This window comes from Mercurialis annua, linkage group LG6, assembly GCF_937616625.2.
Source record: "Mercurialis annua linkage group LG6, ddMerAnnu1.2, whole genome shotgun sequence".
Taxonomy (NCBI): domain Eukaryota; kingdom Viridiplantae; phylum Streptophyta; class Magnoliopsida; order Malpighiales; family Euphorbiaceae; genus Mercurialis; species Mercurialis annua.
Window position 1 is genome coordinate 5,953,946 of NC_065575.1, and position 22,155 is coordinate 5,976,100.

Here is a 22,155-nt window from a genome sequence, read left to right on the forward strand (position 1 = left end):
CAAGAACAATTTTTACTTTAGTTTTGGTAAAAATAAAACTTGCTCATCTAACAACATTTCATTTTTTTCGATTTTTTCTTTTTAGGCCATATCTTTAAAAAAAATAACTTTAATTTAATTTTCAGTTTCAAATATAATTATTTATATAAATTACAGTGAAAAAAAGTTTAAATATATCTTCCAGTGGCGTTGTTTGGCTTTTTTACCAATGCATAGTCCCATTTAGTAAAATCGATTTTCAAACTAAAACTAATTAACTAACAAAAGTAAAACTCTGGAATAAGAAGAAATAAACCTGAATCGCCATGAAGAAAACTTGTGTACTCGTTAAACACTTTTGCTAAAAATATTTGTTAAAATTTTACTTTTTATATTTACAGACAGTTAAAATTTTATAAATTCATATACACTTTAAGGAAGCATATATTCTTTCTAACTAATATTAAAAATATAAATTAAATTTTACGATTCGGTAAATTCTCGATTCTACCAATCAAGCATTTGGATTCTCGTTTCTTGTCGTAAAATACAAAGCAAAAATCAAACTAGATAAAACGAAAAAGACTAAAACCCAAAAGATTTCCAAACATTCAATTTATTTCTGTTGAACTACATCAGTTTGATTAAACTGAAAATTAAAAAAACAACTAACTAACCGAGACCAACAAGCTCATGTATGCATAAACCCCAGCTAGCTAGGCAGGCAATCTGTCCCCCAACAACAGGTACCCTTTTATTCAAATATGCATAGACCCTTTATTTATTATTTGCAGAAATGCTAAATTACTTTTAATGACATGTCTTAACATTAGAACGATCATCATCCATGTATTGACCGGCTGCGATCTGTTGTAGAGACATCAATGGATGCTTAAGTTGTCGTCCGAGGCGGACCGAGTTAATATAATTAACAGGACTATGAGCAGAAATACCAGGGAGAATGAGTCCTGCTACTCTACCAGCAATAGAGACCCAAGTCTCTTTGTATTCAGCACCATGCACCAAATATAAACCTGTTATGAAACTTCTCATTAGCTCCCACCAGGCTGTTATGTGCATGTTGATCGCGTTCCCTAGTCCGAAGAAATTTCTAGTCCGCTCCTCTTTCGTGAACTTCAAAATTCCAAAATAGAACAAATATTGTATTAGTAGAGTAACTGCATTCTTTCATCAACATAATAAAAATTTCAGAGGTACTAAATTTTTTTAATCCATTTTAGTATAACAAAATTTTAATTTTTTGCTAAATTTTGAAGTGTCTAAAAAGCAAGTAGATTTTATGAAAATTAAATTTTTGGTACCACATACGAACTGAAAGAATGGAAATAAAGTAATACGTACGTAGCCGAAGTAGAAGCTATCATAGTAAACGCAAATACCAAAATGCTCGAAAGTGAAGAAGACATCATCGAACGGAACCCTAGGCACAATGTCATTGCAATAAACCACCCGAAAATACCTCCGACTAGGAAAGTTAAGACGGCTCTGCATATATAAGGCAAGATCAAAATCTCCAACCCTAGGCTGTCCATATGTATACACATTTAGCAATCTATCCAGCACCTCTATCTCATTCTGTATCACAAGAAGGCACGCAAAAACTATTGCAAGTGCACCACCTAAGCTATGACCAGTGACTACAATTTTCGCCTTTGTGTGTTCCTTTATTAAATCCCGAAGCCGTCCTAACGCACGTGAATAAACACCATCACGGTTAAAGTCGAATTCATCGGATCCAATTAGCACTGGCCTAGCCTGAAGGCTAAATCCAAAGGATGGTGGATGATGCCTATGACCTAAACCCATTGCTTCTAAGAATCCGACATGGATAGATCCGGCATCTCCGAATTGAACTAAAGAGAAATCGAAATCACTACACCAATTTCGCATCGTAAATGGTCCCGTGCCTCTGAAGCTTATCACTATCAAGTTTGCATCCTCTTTCTTGTCGCAAAAGATAAATGCATGAGTGTCCCTTTTACATGTGTAATCTTCATAAAATCAAAATAGCCGTTAGAAAGATACAAATGAAAATAAAAACAAAAGCAAAAGCAAAAATATAGTTTTGAAATGTATTGTCATATTAGTGGTCACATTATCATTTTTTTAAAATTACATCTAGCATAAATGAAAAACTGAGTACTAAAAAGGTACAAATTAAAAAATTTATTTCAATTTTAATTAAATGGATAAATTTAGATATTATTCAAGTATTTAATACAAAAATAAGGTTTCAATTCTTACAATTCATGCCCTGGTAATCGGCCACGAAGTGCATCTGTCGAACAACAAAAATTCCGTTAGATGCTATGAATAAAGAGGGTTGATTAAGCAATGCTAAAATTAAAAATTTAAAAGAAATATTAGAAAATAAGTGTGAGCAAACGGCCAGTTTGATTAAAAATTAATCAATAAGTAACTAATTTATCTTATCTTTTTAAACAAACTAACAAATAACCAAAATTTTTACCGAAATCAATTTTACCGAGTTAATAAAATTTTAAAAATATAAAATTAAAATGACCGAATCATAAAACTACAAAACAACAAATTAACGATGGAATTTGCCAAAATCCATCAGTAATGCCTTCCACCGATTGATCGCGAAATGCATCCATGATTTACCAATAAATACTTCCTTCAATAAATAAATTGGTATATCCCCATCCATTAACTAGGGGAAAAGAGTTATTTATGTCCCTTAAGTTTGACTCCAAGGTCAAATAAACCATCATCCGGAAAAATTCAAATATGTTCCCAACGTTCTAAAAATGAGTAATCAGATCCCTGATTTTGACGTATAAATGAGACGTTAAGAGCCCGTTTATTAAAATTGAGGGCCTATATTGTTAATTTTTTTAAGATGTTGAGGATATTTGAACATTTCCCAGCTAGAAACAGAAGCTAATTAAAGAGATAACGGTAAAAGAATGCTTTCCTTCCAACTTTTGGTGACAACTTTATGAACAACTGCGGTATTTTCATAAGCAAGCTTGGCCGCCATAATGCAGAGATCCATGAGAGGTGTTAGGTCCACCAGTGACTGAACACTTAGATTGTGTCCTTCTTTTAGTAAATGTGGAGCTGCGTCTTTGATTACCATTTCATCTGCTTGGTGTGAAACCAGTTGACTCCTTTGAAGATCCACTCGTGGATCCGTAAACCCAATAAAACTTATGAAATTCTCTGTTCCTCTTCTTGGTATTTTCAGCCTTACTGCAAATTATTATAATTTATTAAATTTATCAAAACGATCCGGCACTGTACATACAATATTTATCCTACATAGGGGTGTGCAAAAACCGAATTGAACCGAAAAACCGAACCGAACCAAACCGAAATTTTAATATTGGTTTTGTTTTTTGGTTGAAACGGTTTAATTTGATTTTTGTCAACCTAAAAGTTTGATATTCGGTTTTCAATTTGGTTTTAGATTTTTATAAACCGAACCGACCGAAAAATCAAATAACAAATTATTATTTTTTTTTGAAAAAATTAAAATTAATATGTTTATTTATACTTTTTTAGTATTTATTCTTTAATAATATGTAATATATAAGTTAATAAATTTACTATAATAGATAAAATATACGAATAATATATGTAAAATTATTATTAATCAATATTTTTTTAATTTTTTATATTATGCTAAAATCATTAGATCAATGTTTGATATTTACGGCTCAGTTTCGGGTCAATGGGTGAGTTGGGATAAATCTTTTGCCTACTTTGGTAGTTCTGTTTTTTGTCATAGAGTGACAAAACTTACTTCAGTTCTGAGTATTAAGCTAGGAAGTCTTCCTTTTGATTATTTGGGTGTTCCTCTTTTTATTGGTGCTCCTAGAAAATCTTATTTGCAAAAAACCGCTGACAAAATTACGAATAAGTTTTCGGGATGGAAGGGTAGTGCTTTATCTATGGCCGGAAGAGTTACTCTTGTTAATTCGGTTATAACGAGCTCTTTGTTACATTCTTTCTCTGTTTACAAATGGCCTAAGAGTCTCATTGATTATTTAGAGAGATGTATGAGAAATTTTATCTGGACCGGTTGCATAGAGAAATCAAAATTGGTTACGGTGCCTTGGAAAATTTGTTGTCGTGCTATTAAAGATGGAGGGTTAGGCATTAAAAATTTACAGGCTATGAATAAAGCAATGCTCTCTAAGATTGCTTGGGATATGATCAGTTCAGATATATTTCCTTTGAATGTCTTAAAATCTCGAATTTTATCGATTTCTGGGGTTCCCAAACAACATCCAATCGGTTCTTCTATTTGGAGTTCTATTAGGGATGTTTATGCTTCAATAAAAGTTAGCTGTAAGTGGATTATCGATGAAAATTCTAAGCTTAATTTTTGGACTGATGAATGGTTAGTTCCTTCGGTTGCAAATAGAATGAATTTGCCATATTCAATTCAGTCTAAGAAGACCGATCTAGTGACTGACTTCTATGATGGATCGTGGAGTTTGCCAAATGTTATTCCCTTAGACATTAGCAATGAAATCATATTAGTTAGCCCTTCTTATGCAACATCGGATACTTGTTTGTGGGTTCATTCTTTGGAGGGAAATTTCAAAGTTAATCTGTCCTATATTTTGAACATTGGAGCAAGAAATCCGGTCCCTTGGTCAAGATTTCTTTGGAAAGAGATTCTCCCACCGTCGAGATCAATGACTTGTTGGAGAGCTTTTCTTGGACATTTGCCCACGGAAAGTAATTTACAAAGAAAAGGTTTTATTTTAGCTTCTCGTTGCAGTCTTTGTAATAAGGCGAAAGAAGATGTTGACCATCTTTTTGTTACTTGTTCTTTTTCTCAAAGTATTTGGCAGACAGTTTCTTCAATATTTGGCAAGAAGATTAATGTGGATGGATCTTTAAAAACCTTGATTTTGGATGCTTCAAAAGAAAGTTTTAGCCCTCAGGTTTATGTGGTTTGGAATGTGGCAGTGGTGTCCACGGTCTGGTTGCTTTGGAATCATAGAAATTTGATCATTTTTGAAGATCATCAACCAAATATCCAGGATATCATTCGGAAACTTTTTTGTGCCTTGAAGGAATGTGATTTTTTAAAAAAGCGTCATTGTAATAATTCTATTTTAGACTTGAACATTTTGTCTACGCTTAGAATCAAGAGTGTTCCTAAAAAACCTTTAAAGGTTATCTCTGTTTTTTGGAGACCTCCTCCACCTGGGTGGATTAAAATTAATACAGATGGTTCGGCTATGGGAACTCAGGGGTTTGCTGGCGGCGGAGGCATATTCAGAAATGCGAGAGGATATTGTAAAGGTTGCTTCTCTATCAATTTTGGAATTAATTTTGCATTTTGGGCTGAAATTGAAACTGCAATTTATGCAGTCTTAAAAGCCAAAGATATGGGTTTTGATTCTTTGTGGCTTGAATGTGATTCAATTTATGTGGTGAATTTATTTAAGAGAAGAGATTGGCAAATCCCGTGGAAACTAAGACTGAAGTGGATTGCTTGTCTATCTTATATTCGTAGCATTCGGTTTGTTGTATCTCATATTTATAGAGAAGGTAATATGGTTGCAGATAAGCTAGCTCGTAACGGAGTCTCTATTCAAGGATCGATTTGGTGGAATCAAGCTCCTGAATTTTGTTCAACGTCCATTTATGAGGATTTTGCTGGTAAAGAAAGGTTTAGAATTTGTTAATTCTTCCTTGTATTTGGGGACATCAGATTTAGCTTGGAAGGTTTTCAGGTTGCTGTGAGTGATTTTTTGCTGCTGCAAGTATAGTTGATGGTCTTGTTTTTCGGCTGGTCTTGAGGCAAGTGTATATGGCTGCTGCTTATGTAGTTTTGTTTCAAATGGTTTGGTTGAAGGTGGGTCATTGGATTCATTGTGGCAACTGGACAAGTTTTTCCTCGGTTTGCAGCTGGTGTTCCAAGATTAATAGAATTTGACTTATTGGTTTTTAATTAGCACATAGTTTCTGTTTAGGATGTGTGTTAATTTTGTTGGCTTCTAGCTTTTTGTATTCGGATGATATATTTTTATTTTTAATTTTATTGAAGGTAGCGAGAAAAATGATGTATACGCTAAGAAGGTGTCAACCTAGTTGAGATGTTCGGGTGCGTTTCCTGATTTCTCGACTCTAAATTTTACATAAAAAAAAATATAATCTCTATTGTCGAGGCTTAGCTGGCTAATGGACAATCAATTCTCACAAGTAAGTAGAAATAAGGGTTAACTATAAAACTATCTCAAAAAATCACTTAATTTTTAAAAATACATACTAAATAAAAAAAAACTCAATTTTATCTAAAAAATAAAAAAATTATACAGTTTATGTACTTTTTTCACTATAAAAAATTCGATACATTACTTATACATCTCTGATATATCTCTTATACGGTACGTAAAAATTGAAAATATATTACGTATTTTTAAAAACTTTTTGCATATTAAATAACTTTTTTGGAAGTACATATTTTGTAAAAAAAATCCAGATTTTGGATATTTTTCTGTAATTTCTCCTATAGAAAACAACACAAACATGCTGAAGAAGTTTGTTTACAAAAATATATTTTTATCATTTTCTTTATATTTTATACCAATATTTTTATTCAAAAGTTTTTTTTAATATTTTAGAGAAAAAAATAGAAAACATGCTTGAGGATCTCAACTAGATTAACACACTTTCTAATATATATCATTTTCTTTGCTACCGATAATAACATTGTGATAAAGATAAATATGTTTTTAATATTTAATTTCATTTCATAAAGGAAACTAAATCCAAAAACAGCTCTATAAAATAAAATTTTAGGTACGTAAAACTCAAAAACTTAGGCTGAAGAGAAAACACAAACTGCTTTAAAAACAACTCGACGATATAAAGAGTCTCGACAAGATGATGGGCTTCCAGATTGGAAATTCGGAGAAGACTTACTGCCCGACGATTTCTAATTATTTCCTCAATCCAAATGAATACACAGTTCAAGGAATAAGATAAACTCGGCGAGCTAACTAAAAATACTTAAAATGTTGCAGGACAGAAATAGACCATCATGAGGAAACAACATAATTATGAGAAATGTAATTAAAAAAGATTGTGATAGATCTCACTCAGTACTTAAAAGAAGTTTTATTTGAAACTTACTAAAAAAAAGTTCATTCAATATCTAAAAATATTTGGTTTGTCCGCTCTTTAGTATCTTTTTAGATATCAAATATGTATATACTATGTATTTTCTATAGGCAACAACAATAGTGTAAAAAGTGAAAAGATTAATTTTTAGGAAAAAAAGGTTCTAGGCTTGGTGAGTTTAGTTTTGAAAAATAAGTGGTTTTTTTGGATAGTTTTGTGATTAATCCTAAATTAAATTTTTCTAAATTTAATTAATTGAATTTAATTTCACTAAATTATTTATAATAATTGATCCTTAATAATAAATAATTTATCCAAATGTGTTATTCAGAAAATGTTATGTTTATGACAACTTTGTAGAAATATATTTCTGTTTAAAAAGGTATTGGAATATTTTTACAAGACTACTGGATTAGAAATCACAGAGATTAAACCCAAAAAAAAATAACTTTGTAGAAATATATTTCGGTGTATGTATTATGGTGTTGACATTAGTCACTACAAGAAAATCACTTCTTAACGAATGAAAAAATAGTTGCTAAAAGTGCGACTTCGGTCAATTGATCAATTGCGAAGATAAATTTTCCGTCACATATGGTCGTTACAACTTTCAAGCTTCGCTGTAAAAATTCATAGTGACGAGAAAGAATAGCCCTTCATAACACTTAATTGAGACCCGGAGAACTAGATCGATATTAATTTGTCAAATAATAAAAATTTGCGACTGATTTTATTAAATTTTAAAGTTCAATTTTGCCGATCTTGTCAAAGTTCGTCATTTAATTTATATTCATTTATATTTAAATTTTTAGTATATGTATGGCAAATGAGCTAGTGGTATATAAATTTAGACAAGACAAAACTCATTATGAGACCTCCATGCTTTATTATTTTTATTTAGAAATTTTCTAATCCGAAATTGTTTTCATCCCGTCTCTCTACTTATTTAATCTTCAATTTTCATATTCTTTTGTGTGATTAGAAAAAAAAATAAGTAAAAGGACTAAAAAACAAATAAGTACATGAAAATTAAAATTTATATAAATAAAAAAACTAGAAAAAAATATTTTATTGATGAGAAATTTTAAGTAAAAATGGTAATATATAAGAGTTTTGGTATGTCACAATATTATTTTACCTTATTAAAATAGTGGATTTTAAACTTTATGCGTCACTCGGTTTATATTACAGAAGGAGTACAATATTTAGAATTCTTAAACAAGAATATTGAATCTATCGTAAACTATAAAAAGATATTAAATTACACCTTTTGTTAAAAAAAATATATATTAAATTATACCTCTTTATTATACTAGTGTTGTTTTACGTGTTTCACACGTGTCTCATAGTATAACTCGTCAAACTATCAAATAAAATTTAAAATAATGATTGATTTGGAATAATTCATCTTATTAAATACCTTAGATGACTGTTTTAATTATTAAAAAAAAATTGATACTCAAATTTTATAATATAAATAATTTTAATAGAAAATATAAAGTAAAAATTAAAATAGTTTATTGAAATAGTTTACGTTATTTAAAATTTTATACAATTAACCAACTAATAATTGAGACTCTAAAGAGTCGATTACCATCTTTAAAAAAAATATATTAAATAGTCAAAATAGTTTATTTTAATTAGTAATCTATACAATTATCTTAATATAGTAATTTGGTTAATGCTCTAATTTATCTTAATATAATAATTTATTTTAGTTAATACTCTAATTTTAATGATTAGCTCAATAGTTTTTAATTAATAATTAATCTTATAAATGATAACGACATTAACGTAAATCTCCCCTCCGTGTTTTTATATATAATATAGATAAATAATAAAACGTTGCGTTTTTATGTTTTTAAGGCATAATGACCTCCTACTATGATAAATCCATAATTAGACGACCTTTTTATAAGGATTTAAATATAGTAATATTTTTTATATAAATTTAAATAAATATAATAAATGTGGAGAAAGAAATTATCAAAAAAAATATAGAGAAAGAAAAAGAGAGCATAGAGAAAGAGAGAGAAGTTACATAATAGGGCGTTAAGGGGGATGCCAAAGAAACCACCATTTTGATGATAAAAGTTGAGGCAGAACTCAAGCGCATGACCAAACAGCTCCAATGGGCGATCAAAAAGCTTAAGAATCTTGCAAATCGCAACCGAAATATACCATCGGCTCTCACGAGCTGCGGTAGCCATTATCGTTGTTCCTTCCGCTGAAATATTAATAAATTTCATCGCACTTTCCATATTTCCAAACACAGCGAACTTGAATAGGTCCCAGAAGCTTCCGCCGTCGTGGTGGACAACCATGTGCCCTGTAACTCCCGATGGAGACCTTGTTTTATCCATGGCTGCTTGCTCCGATCACTCACTGTTTTTCTTCTTCTCAAAGAAGTAATCTTTGAGATACTGTGAGTGAGCATGGAGATGGTTGCTATGCTATTTATGCAGGTATTGAAATGTACGTGTCACTGGTTGTCTCTATTGATCGAGCCATCTGGCTGAGTTTGGTGACCTTTTGGCTGAATTGATGCATGACTCATGCAAGTAAATTTTAGGCAAAATGAGTATTATTATGATCATATACTATCATTTTTTGTTTTTCTGAATTTTTGCTAAATATTTTCACAATTTGGAGTTGATATAGTACAAAACTGTATAAGTCACGTAAGATAAATTGTGTGGATGTAAAAGAATAATATTGTGTCACATTAGATTAGATTAGAATGAGTTATGAGAGTGTATTAGCAAATTGTAATATTTAAAGATTGTAATATATTTGACAAAAATATTAAATGGTGGATAGATAAATTGTTTGGAAGAAAAAGTGTTTCAGAGATCGAAGTAAATTATATTTCGTGTATAATCATGTCTTTTGACTAAAGTTATCTAATACTACCAGAAGAATGTATTAGTAAAAAAACATTTCCAACACAAGGAAGGATTTAGTTGATTTGATGACGCGGGTATACAGCTTAATGCAAATTTAAAAGTTATAAAAAGAAATTAAATTAAAAATTTGAATTGTGGTATTTTATAATTCAACTCAATTTGAAGTGTGTGGATTAGATAATTTTTTAGCCTAATTTTATAAGAAAACACGAACTAATAATCTATATACATATGTTCTTATCATATGATCAATGTATATCTCTTTTGGCCAAACTCAGTTGTTTAAACTTTCGAAATTGCATTTTAAATTTTATTAATTTTTTTAGTGTTTTTTTTTTCAATTTGGGATTACAAGTTCACCATCTTCTCATACATTTGTAGGATTTAAACTAAGTTTTTGCTGTTTTATTTGGAATATTAAATACCATGGGTCATTGAATCTGTTGTTACGAATATTGAACTTCATTTTATTATAAAAAAATCACTCATTTTTACATTTTATTACAATGGAAGATCACCCACATGAAACACACCATTCTCACACTAAAACACGGCATTTTGCTAAGATGGCTAGTCGGAATTACAGAAAACAATATAAATCAATGTTTTTTTTTTGAACAAATGATATAATTTAGTATTTTTTGTAAATTTGCTATAAGTTCAGTATCTTTTTGTAATTTTGCTATAAGTTCAGTATTTTATTTGTAATTAAATTTAATTGAAGCGGCTACGGTAACCTCCCATTATAACAAAAGGTATAACTCAATGACCTTTCTGTAAGACTGTAACAAAATGATATTTAATAAGAGTATTGGCGAAATAAATCCTAACTTTTCACTTTTTTCTCAATGTAAACCTAACGTTAAAACTTTACGAAATAAGTTCTAACCTTTTCAATTTTTTGCAAATTGTAGCCCAAATTCTAATTTCAGCCATTCTGTATCTTTTTTAGGCTACAATTTGCAAAAATCTGAAACGTTGGAATTTTATTTGAAACTTTTTAAAACACTGGAATTTAATATATCAATAATATATGACTGTCACATAAGCAAATAATGGGTTTGGGCTACAAAATATAAAAATTGAAAAGATTAGAATTTGTTTTATAAAGTTTTAAACGTTGGTTTTAAATCGCAAAAAATGTGAAAATAGATAAATTCAGTGGTACATAGTGTTTAATATCCGTTTTAATTGATATAATATTGTCAGCAATAATTATTCCTTAAATTAGAATTTATGTGAGCATCAAAATATTCAAAAGAGGCTTGTTATATTTTTTTAGTCCTATCTAAAAATTAGAGATCGCAGATGAGCCATTGCTTAGTGTGCGGAACCAGGATACTAATTTAGGAGGGTCGAAATTTTACATTTGCCTATTTAAAAAAATAAACTGCTGTAAAATAATTTAAATGTGTTAATTTTTAGTTGTAGGGGCGGTTTTAACCGCCCCTGCGGAAAAAACCGCCCCTAACACATGTAGGGGCGGTTTCTAGGGGCGGTTACCGCCCCTACGGGAAAAAATCCGAAAAATCTTTTTTTTTAATTTTTTTCCGGCGAGGAGGGTCGGCCGACCCTCTTCGACCCTCCCTAGTTCCGCCATATCAAAAGATTGCTATGAATGAAACATGAATAAAGCACGTGTATGTATATATGCATGAAACAATGGCTCATCTGCTTGCTTCTGCTGACATCTAAAACCTACAAAAAGAAGTTCTGTGATTTTGTTTTTTTTTTCTTTTATTAAAAATGGATTAATTACTTGAATTTGGACAAAACAATAAAGATTTTCTTGTCAATATTGTTTAACTTTAATTTCACTTCTGTATGCAAACTATAATTGGCAGATGAGTTCAAATACTCTGTTGGGGCAATTTGTCACAATATATCTGAATTCTTATTGGGACAAATAAGGAAACAATATATCAGTCTGCTGAAGCTGTCGTATTTGCTTCTTCCATGTGCAGATTTAAATGGCAGCAACCACAATAGAAAAGCTGCTGTATAATATATTTATTTACATTCATCAAAAAAATATACATTTATTTACCTATAATCTTAACAATACTTACTAATTGCATTATAATTTTTGAATTTTATGAGCTTCATCCATTTTTGTTAAATATATATTATCTTAAATATATATACAAAAATATCTGAACTTTATTAAATATATATTATCTTGTACAAGATTCAGATATGAAACGTTTATGAAACGTTATGAACAAATTATAAAAATGTTACATATTGATTTACTGATCTCTTATAACATTTTATGTTCGTAAATATCAGTATCTGTTTTCATCTTTGTATTAAAAATATTCAGATATTTTATAAAGACTCATTTATGTTATTAATATATTTTTATTTACGAATGACCCTTCTTTTATTATATCACTCATCAATAGACTGAGTTTATCCAAAAAAATTTCATGAACAAATATAATCTCTATTGTCGAGACTTAGCTGGCTAATGGACAATCAATTCTCACAAGTAAGTAGAAATAAGGGTTAACTATAAAACTATCTCGAAAAATCACTTAATTTTTAAAAATACATACTAAATAAAAAAAACTCAATTTTATCTAAAAAATAAAAAAATTATACAGTTTATGTACTTTTTTCACTATAAAAAATTCGATACATTACTTATACATCTCTGATATATCTCTTATACGGTACGTAAAAATTGAAAACATATTACGTATTTTTAAAAACTTTTTGCATATTAAATAACTTTTTTGGAAGTACATATATTGTAAAAAAATTCCAGATTTTGGATATTTTTCTGTAATTTTTTCTATAGAAAACAACACAAACATGCTGAAGAAGTTTGTTTACAAAAATATATTTTTATCATTTTCTTTATATTTTATACCAATATTTTTATTCAAAAGTTTTTTTTAATATTTTAGAGAAAAAAATAGAAAACATGCTTGAGGATCTCAACTAGATTAACACACTTTCTAATATATATCATTTTCTTTGCTACCGATAATAACATTATGATAAAGATAAATATGTTTTTAATATTTAATTTCATTTCATAAAGGAAACTAAATCCAAAAACAGCTCTATAAAATAAAATTTTAGGTACGTAAAACTCAAAAACTTAGGCTGAAGAGAAAACACAAACTGTTTTAAAAACAGCTCGACGATATAAAGAGTCTCGACAAGATGATGGGCTTCCAGATTGGAAACTCGGAGAAAACTTACTGCCCGGCGATTTGTAATTATTTTCTCAATCCAAATGAATACACAGTTCAAGGAATAAGATAAACTCGGCGAGCTAACTAGAAATACTTAAAATGTTGCAGGACAGAAACAGACCATCGTGAGAAAACAACATAATTATGAGAAATGTAATTAAAAAAGATTGTGATAGATCTCATTCAGTACTTAAAAAAAGTTTTATTTGAAACTTACTAAAAAAAGTTCATTCAATATCTAAAAATATTCGGTTTGTCCGCTCTTAAGTATCTTTTTAGATATCAAATATGTATATACTATGTATTTTCTATAGGCAACAACAATAGTGTAAAAAGTGAAAAGATTAATTTTTAGGAAAAAAGGTTTTAGGCTTGGTGAGTTTAGTTTTGAAAAATAAGTGGTTTTTTTGGATAGTTTTGTGATTAGTCCTAAATTAAATTTTTCTAAATTTAATTAATTGAATTTAATTTCACTAAATTATTTATAATAATTGATCCTTAATAATAAATAATTTATCCAAATGTGTTATTCAGAAAATGTTATGTTTATGACAACTTTGTAGAAATATATTTCTGTTTCAAAAGGTATTGGAATATTTTTACAAGACTACTGGATTAGAAATCACAGAGATTAAACCCAAAAAAAAACCTTAAACTAGTTTATTTTTTATTTACCTTTAATTTATTTTCAGTGTTAGCATGTCAAAAATACATAAAAAAAACACTGAAAAAACATAAAAAAAAACACTTAAAAGACATCTAATAAAGACTCATACATAACAGCCAACATAAATTTTTATAATACAAATTAAATAAGTAATATATAAATAATAATTTAATAATACAAAATTAAAACTGAATAGTTTATTTAAATAAAACATACAATCAAAAAATTAAATTAAAAAATAATAATTATTAAAAACAACTAATTGAAAGTTCCTAAATTTTTAATTTATATTTATGTTTTTAAAAGAAATGTCATATTTTGAACAACTGAAAACTCATTAAAATAAATAAAACTTAGGCAAAATGTTTTTTATATTCATAATTTTGACCATGTTGTCACATAAATTTTTAAAATATAATTTTTACATTCTGGTTCGTTAATTCTCATTTTAAACAAAATAACCATTCCTAAATTGAAATTAAATATAATTGTTTAAAATAATCATTTAAAAAATCAAAAACTGATAAAAATAAATTATAAAATGAGGTTTGGATATATTTCTTGCAATTTGTAAAATTGAAGAATCAAAATGTCCAAATTATATTTTGGATATATATTTGATAATATAATTAAAATTGTCGATATAAAAAATCATTTTATTTAAAATTTAAATAAGTAATATTAAAAAAATGAAAAGTGAAAATTTATTATATAAAATAAAATTTAAATAATAAGTGATTTAAAAAATGTGGAAATTTGTGGAAATACTCTAAACTCAAATTCATGAGAAGTTTTATTTGTTAAGAAGCAATGAAATATTTCATTGATTTTCGCAAATTATATAAACACATATATAGATAAATTCTGAAAAGTTAAAATAAAAAACTACCCCGCCTCTAATTCATTGAACATCCAATTTTCTACTCAAAATTTTACTATTCGGGTAGGCAATAATTTTGAGTGGTTTTAAAGTTACTGATAGCAATATTTAGTTGAAGCATTTTCAAATAACAAACTTCAAACATCAATAACCGTAATCTGGTCTTAAACGTCATCCAAAAACATGCTTCAAGCTTGCTTGCCTTTCAACATTATACTTCTTTCCGTCATTGCCTCTCATAATCTCATATTTTATAAACAAAAAAATGATTTTTTTTTAAATAAAGTATTTTTATATATTCACAACTATAGTCTAATAGTCAAACTTATCAGAACTCAAACCTTGTTACAATTTAATCTAAACTTTTTAATTTTTATAATCAAATTGTATTTTTTACGTTGTAATGTTAGTAAAATTGCACCTTTTATGCGAAGTTTTGAGTTTTTTTGCCATTTCTTGTGATTTTTAATATATCATTATTCATCAAAATAATAATAACAGCTTTATAGTTTAACTGAAAATAATAAGTTTGGTCACCAATTTGACTATTATTACAACAGAAAAATACAATTTGGCTATTATTATAAAGATTACAAAGTTTGAATTAAATTGCAAGAAGTCGTAAATATTTGGACTAAATTTTCAGGCCTTCTAAATTTGAGTCAGTTCCACCATTTATTCAACATGTGCTAAATAAATCCACAATTTTTTTGGAACATAATTTAAATTTTCAAATAACATTGTGATGTTTGGATACTTTAAAAAAGTTGTGATTATATTTAGCACACAATCGAATAAATAATAAATTAGCATGATTATAAAATCGTGATATATTTACCGCATAGACTATAGTTGTGGGTATATAACTCATATTGCCTATATAAATTCACATAGAGATAAAAGGCAAATAATGAACCAAAAAAAACCTTGTCTATAAATCTGGCATAGTAATATTAAACTCCCATAATCCTATCTAGGGTTAACTTTCACAATATGAACCCACCAAAATCCATCAATTCCATCTCCATCGAATCAGTTGAAACATCTCTTATGAATCTAATCAAAAGCTGGTACAGAAGGCAAAAATGGAAGAAATTCTTCTGCAACCCTAATTCCAACGAAGAAGAAGAAGGGCAAAATAGTAACAGTAACAGCGGATCAAATGAATGGAGAAAAAACCTAACCAAATTCCTAGAATCAACACCAATTCACACCATTACAATCTCATTACTTTTCATAGATCTTATCTTAACAATTCTTGAACTTTCATCCTCTTTACTATCATGCAATCCAACAAAAGATCACAAAAAGATAGACAAAATTTGGTATCACTGGGTTGGTGTCGGGATACTGAGTCTGCTTTCCGCTAAGGCAGTTGCTTTAGCTTTAGGGCTAGGGAACTCTTTCTTTAAGAAACCGGGTTATGTTCTTGACGGTGCAGTGGCTATGATTGCATTGTTTTTGGAGTTATTTTTGGAGAAGAAGGGAGGAAGTTTGGTTGTGATTGTGAGCTTGTGGAGAGTTGTTAGGGTTGTGGAGAGTGCTTTTGAGTTGAGTGATGAAGCTATTGAAGCTCAAATTGAAGGGATTTTATGCCAATTTGAGGTTCTTAGAGAGGAGAATTCAAGATTGTTGGAGACTATTGCTGAGAAGAATGTTTTAATTGATAAGTTGGAAGAGATTATAGAGAAGCTACAACTGAAATTGCAACCAACTATTAGTGATCTTTAATTAACTTGGGGTGCTTTTATTACCTTTTTGAGAGGCACCATATGCAATATTCCGATATGACCGAATTAATCATTGAACTAAAACGATATGTCTTAGTTTGCTACGGGTTTCGGTTAATTTAGTTTAGCTATGGTTAAGAATTCTGAATAGTTTGTTTAATTTGGTTTGCTTTGATTTTTAGTTTAAAATTTCCGTATTAAGTGAACTGGTAAAATTAAATTAATTATATATGCATAGAGTTATTTTGTAATTTAAAAAAAAAATAAGTTATTTTTATAATTTTTTATAGGACTTGAATAAAGGTTCACTGAATTTGTATATATGTAAGGAGTACAAAAACTAATTTTTTATTGTATCAATAATTAATATTAGTAAAATTAAATTATTCGGCTAATTATAACCAACTGAAGTAAGTACATTATTTTGGTTTGTTTAATTTTTAGTACTACAGGCTGAAGAACAGAGTATTTTGTTTTCAGTTAAATCATTTTCATTTGATTCAGTAATTTAACCAATCCATATATACAGAAACTGACAGTGACATATATTTTAATTTAAAAGACATATTATCTTTTTTTTCTATATTAAAATATATACCAAGCTATTTGTGACATGGTTGCTGTATGGAAAAAATTTAAATTATTTTTAAAAATGACTATAATTAATACAATTAATATATAATTCAAAATATAAAACTTAATTAAATGGGACTATTTTAAAAGTAGGATTTGTATCGACTTTACCCGTGAAGTTATAATTTTTCAGGACATTCAACTTACTTTTTTTCTATATAAATTAATAGAAAATACAAGAGCTATAGTTGAAAATTACCCAAAAACAATTATAGCAATTTTCCTGTATATAATGTTTTTCCAGTGTCAATGCGGGAGGCTCTAGTGGCGGAGCCACGTAGAGAACAAGAGCGGCATTTGTCCCCTTTAATTTTAATTTCTGGCTACGCCACTGGCAGGAGTCTCAGCATCACTATAGCCGTGTAAATGAGAAGAATTGCTGGAGTCGAATAAACCAATGGAGGGGCAACCCTTTAGATATTTGACCAAGTGTAAAGCTGCATCCAAATGAGCTTTACAAGAAAAGTTAAATTATTGACTTAGTTGCTGAACAGAATAAGTAATGTCTGGCCTTGTAATATTGAGGTAGAATAACCTGCCAATCAGTCTTCTATATTGGTCAGGTTCACGTAATGGATGATTATCCATGGTAACTGCTAGTTTATGTCCCTTTTGAAAAAGAATATTTTGTCACAATTTGAATTTTACCCCAAATCTCGAGCTGGGAATGAGAGTTATTGTTCCGAAATTCATAAAAGGCTAAAAAAACCTTTACAATTTTTTTTTGCAAATCAAGATCATATATCACATTTGATCTTTTTTTAGAAAATACTGTTAAAATATTTCTCTTATTTAACGAAAACACATTTTTTAAAACTGGGTCTTAAAACCCTGATTGTATTTAAAGAAATCAAAGCGCAAATATCAATCTCTTATGACGTACCTGCTATGTTTCCAATACAATGCTAAAATATTGAAACATACAATCAGTGTAACTCTTTAAACAAATGGTAAAGCATTTTAGATAACACACAGCTTTGAAAACATACACAAATATAATATTTTGATTAAAATTTAGCAAAACATAGTAAACTACTGAAAACAAAAAGACAAACTTTTTGATACCTAACTACTTACAGCCAGTGTTTTTAAAAACCGGACCGGACCGACCGGTCGGACCGGTTGAACCGCGAACCGGCCAGTGGTCCAGTCTGAAACTGCAAAAAAACCAGATTTTTTGGTTGGACCGGTTGAACCGGATTGAACCGGTAAAAAACCGGATGTTGAACCGGATCAGACCGGATTGAACCGGTAAAAAACCGGTGAATCAGAAACTTTTTTAATTTTTTTTAAATTTATCAAACCGGTTGAACCGGTCATTGAACCGGTTCAACCGGTTGAACCGGAAACCGGTGGCCTCACCGGTTCGGTTTTTAAAACACTGCTTACAGCTCTAGAAGTATAGTTGACATTGACTTTTGAAATTATTATGGAAGTCCGACCTTGTAACTTGATAACCTGAAAGGTAAAATACTGGGGAGTTAGAAATATAAATATTTCTCAGTGCATCTATACTTTTAAGTTGAATATTAAATCTCATATATAAGAAATCAGTTCTATATAAAAGTACTACCAATTAATCGATTTAGATGAAACCTCAGTCCTTTCACTTTCTAACGTTTATACTATCATATGAACTACAATTTGCCTTCTTGTTTAATACAAAATGGACTGTGAACTCTATCACAACCATCTTAACTCTATATAGGGTTGTTGAGCCGTAAACTGAATTACTGCCATTTCAGGATTACACGTTAGGTCTAGACAATTAACTTTGCACTGCCATATGAGCTAATCCAACGTGCATATGCTTATCATACTTACAACTCGATCTACTTTATTAACATCAGTGATCATATAATTCTATTGTTGCCCAATAAATAGCTTGTTCTAATGGATCTCTCTTGGTTCAGTTATACTTATGTGGTTTGTCATTTAAAACAATTTAAATATAACTATTCAAAAGTAAAAAAGACATAAAGTAAACTCATAGAATCGATATCTCCCAAAACATGTGCTCCTGGTAACCTACTAGTCAAACACCCTGATGTCTTGACTTGGCAGATTGACAACGTGTCAGATATAATTGGAATGCAAACGTTGAAACAATATCAAACATTAATCGTATCATATAGACTTCTAATATTTAAATTGTTTCCGTACATAAATGACGTTGTAAAAAAACATATAAACTAATCTCGATATTAAGCTTTTCGTTCAAATCTTAAAACCACTCTTAGTATAAACCATAATTCCATTTATCATTAATCACTTTGATTAGTGTTTAGGTTAATTAAAACGTTGTAATGTTTCAATAAACCGAACACCTTTAACTTTGCATAAACATTTCTACTTTTAAAACATCCTACTTACTTTTAGAAGTCTGTTTAATCAAATTCGAGCGTACGACTCGAAACAGAAACATAACATCCAAGTGTCGAGGGGTCTATGTGCTAGCACAACCTTTACCAAGGTTGTGCATTACGCACAGCTAAAGAGATTTTCCCCGGGCTATCCCGACGTGGTCTCCGAATGCTAAAACACAATCCAAACAATCCAAATCTGCATTCGGAACGTGAAATCGATACGAATTCGATCGATTCGATACGATAGCCGTTCTAAACTCAAATATAATCCAAATTATAACCAAATTCAAATTAACGATTATTATCTCAAATACAAGCGGATTATCGAAAAAATCAGAATCGAAATCTAAAAACGGATCGAAAATCGCTTAACCCTAACTTTCCCTCTAAAAAAAATGAATGAATGAATGAGCCCTCCACATCATTTCATTCATTTGAAATGAATTTATATAGTTTTGACCAAAATACGCTTTCGTACTAGTTCAATTATGTATTTTAATCCATATTCTTAATTAGTCGTCCGTAACTACAACAGAAAAAAAAATTATAAAATAAATTAAATTTCAATAAATTCTTAAAGCAAATTAAAAAAATATATCTTTCTTTATTCTTTTCAGTTGTTTATCTAGCTAAATATATTTCTCTATAGTTACTTGATTTTTTTATTAAATAAAAGATCTATATTTACTTGATTATTTTCAGGATTTTTAGGTGATTTTTATAATTATTTTTTCAATTTTCTTTTCTTAACAAATTTTTCTATAATTTAATTTATAGATTAAATAATTTTATGATAAAGCATTAATGTTGTATTAATCAATTTATTAATCAATTTAATAATTTTATATTTTATAATTTTAAAAAATACTCATTTGGGCCAGACTAGGTAGCACAGAAACGGGAAACGGAAACGACACAAAATGGACACGGGAAACGATTTTTCTAAAATGAAGGAAACGAAACGTGGGGAAAACGTGTAAATAATAAAAATATAGGGATATATTTATAAAATTAAAAATACTTTATATAATTAAATTTTATTTATATATTTATGCCAATTAATAAAATAAATTAGACATAATTAAATTTAATAAAAATAAGAAAATAAGAAAATAAATTTTATTTTAGATGACGTGCACAATAAAATTGTGTAATTGAATAAAAAAATTGTTTATTGAGAATATTTTAGATTTTTTTATAATTTTTTTATTTATAAAAACGGTCTGAAACGTTTTCTTATAAGTTTTCTAGAGTTTTTAAGAGTTTTCGGTTTTCAAAATATTTCTGAAACAGAACACGCAGTTTTGTCGAAGTTTCCGTAATTCATGGTGGCCAGATGTAGACGAAGTTTTCATGAGAAAGACCTTTCGTTTCTGGCAAAGGGATTACAATTACCGGGACGACTAAAAAAATTTAAAATACGAAGGTGTGAACATAATACAACTGTCATGCGAGCCACTAGACGTAGCAAATACTGGTTTTGGGGCAACACGGCGGCGTGCTAATCCAATTTTTTTAATTAATTAACCAAAGTATAAAGTTGACCAACTAATTTGTCCATACTTACCCTCTTCCTCACAATCACTTTTCCTTCCAGAGGATATGGCACAAAATTAGGAGAACATTGAGTGATTTGGCAAATTTATTTATCAAACAAATTACTACATAATATAAATAATTTACTTTTTTTATATATACACACACGTTAACAAGATTATAATTATATAAAAAAATACAAAACATATATGAGTTGGTAAGACGTCTTACTGATTCAAATGAGATCGCAGATTTATATTGTACTCATATATGTAGTCGTTTAAAATTGGAATTAGAATTTTATTATTTATAAGATATTTATCCAAATCAAATGAATATTAATCTAAATATGATAAGTTTAAATAATCGTTTATACTCAAAACATGTTCAAACCACCTCATGTATTTTCATAAAAAAAAAAATTATGTAAAAAAGTGTATGATAATACGGGAAAGTAATAATTTAGCAAATAAATAACGATAAATTATAACCGAACATTTAAACTTTCCTAAATAATTTAAGATACACTCTTTCAGCATTTTAATTTTATATTCTCAAATAGTTCTTTTGAATGATTTAATGTTTATATGTTCTTTTATATTACCTTATTAGTTAGTTTGGATTAGAGTTATAATTTTGTCAAAAATTAAAATGTATATACTATATAAACAAAAATTGAAAATTAATTTGTAGCTTAAATAAAAAAATGAAAGGATTAAATTATACATAATACCATATTTCGTTTAGGCATTTCACATTTTACTAAATAAATTAATGACATTCACTCAAAAAATAATTATTGACAATTTTAAGTGAAGGACTTAAAAGAGTAATTTTAAAAGTATGGGTGCTAAAGTAAACAATAAAGACAATTTCGTACATGAATTTATTATTATCCTAATTTTGCCATTTTACGCGGTGGATAGACAGCATATATGCTCAATTGTGGGACCCACACGTTAACTTCGTGGGCTCCACAGAATTTCTGTATCCATTACAGTTAATTAAGTCAATTAAAAAAGGGGTTTACTATTCGCCGCCCCAAATTACTACCCACCCCCCAAGTTTTGACTGAAATGCCCCTAACATAATTTCAATTCAAAAACAAAAAAACAAAAATC

The 22,155-nt window shown here is 28.9% G+C and overlaps 2 protein-coding genes across 2 annotated transcripts; one reads left to right on the forward strand and one right to left on the reverse strand.

Annotated features, from left to right (window-relative positions):
- Window positions 1-565: 565 nt before the first annotated feature.
- On the reverse strand, window positions 566-9,517 carry LOC126653481 (triacylglycerol lipase OBL1-like). Its single transcript, XM_050347382.2, has 5 exons — window positions 9,152-9,517; window positions 2,933-3,216; window positions 2,245-2,272; window positions 1,342-1,991; window positions 566-1,113 (listed from the first exon to the last, which is right to left on the reverse strand). The coding sequence occupies exons 1-5, from the start codon at window positions 9,471-9,473 to the stop codon at window positions 790-792; spliced, it is 1,608 nt and encodes a 535-aa protein (XP_050203339.1). The 5' UTR covers window positions 9,474-9,517; the 3' UTR covers window positions 566-789.
- A 6,162-nt stretch (window positions 9,518-15,679) lies between these two features.
- Window positions 15,680-16,667, forward strand: LOC126653525 (uncharacterized). The gene has a single exon (XM_050347430.2). The coding sequence runs from the start codon at window positions 15,763-15,765 to the stop codon at window positions 16,498-16,500; it is 738 nt and encodes a 245-aa protein (XP_050203387.1). The 5' UTR covers window positions 15,680-15,762; the 3' UTR covers window positions 16,501-16,667.
- Window positions 16,668-22,155: the final 5,488 nt, after the last annotated feature.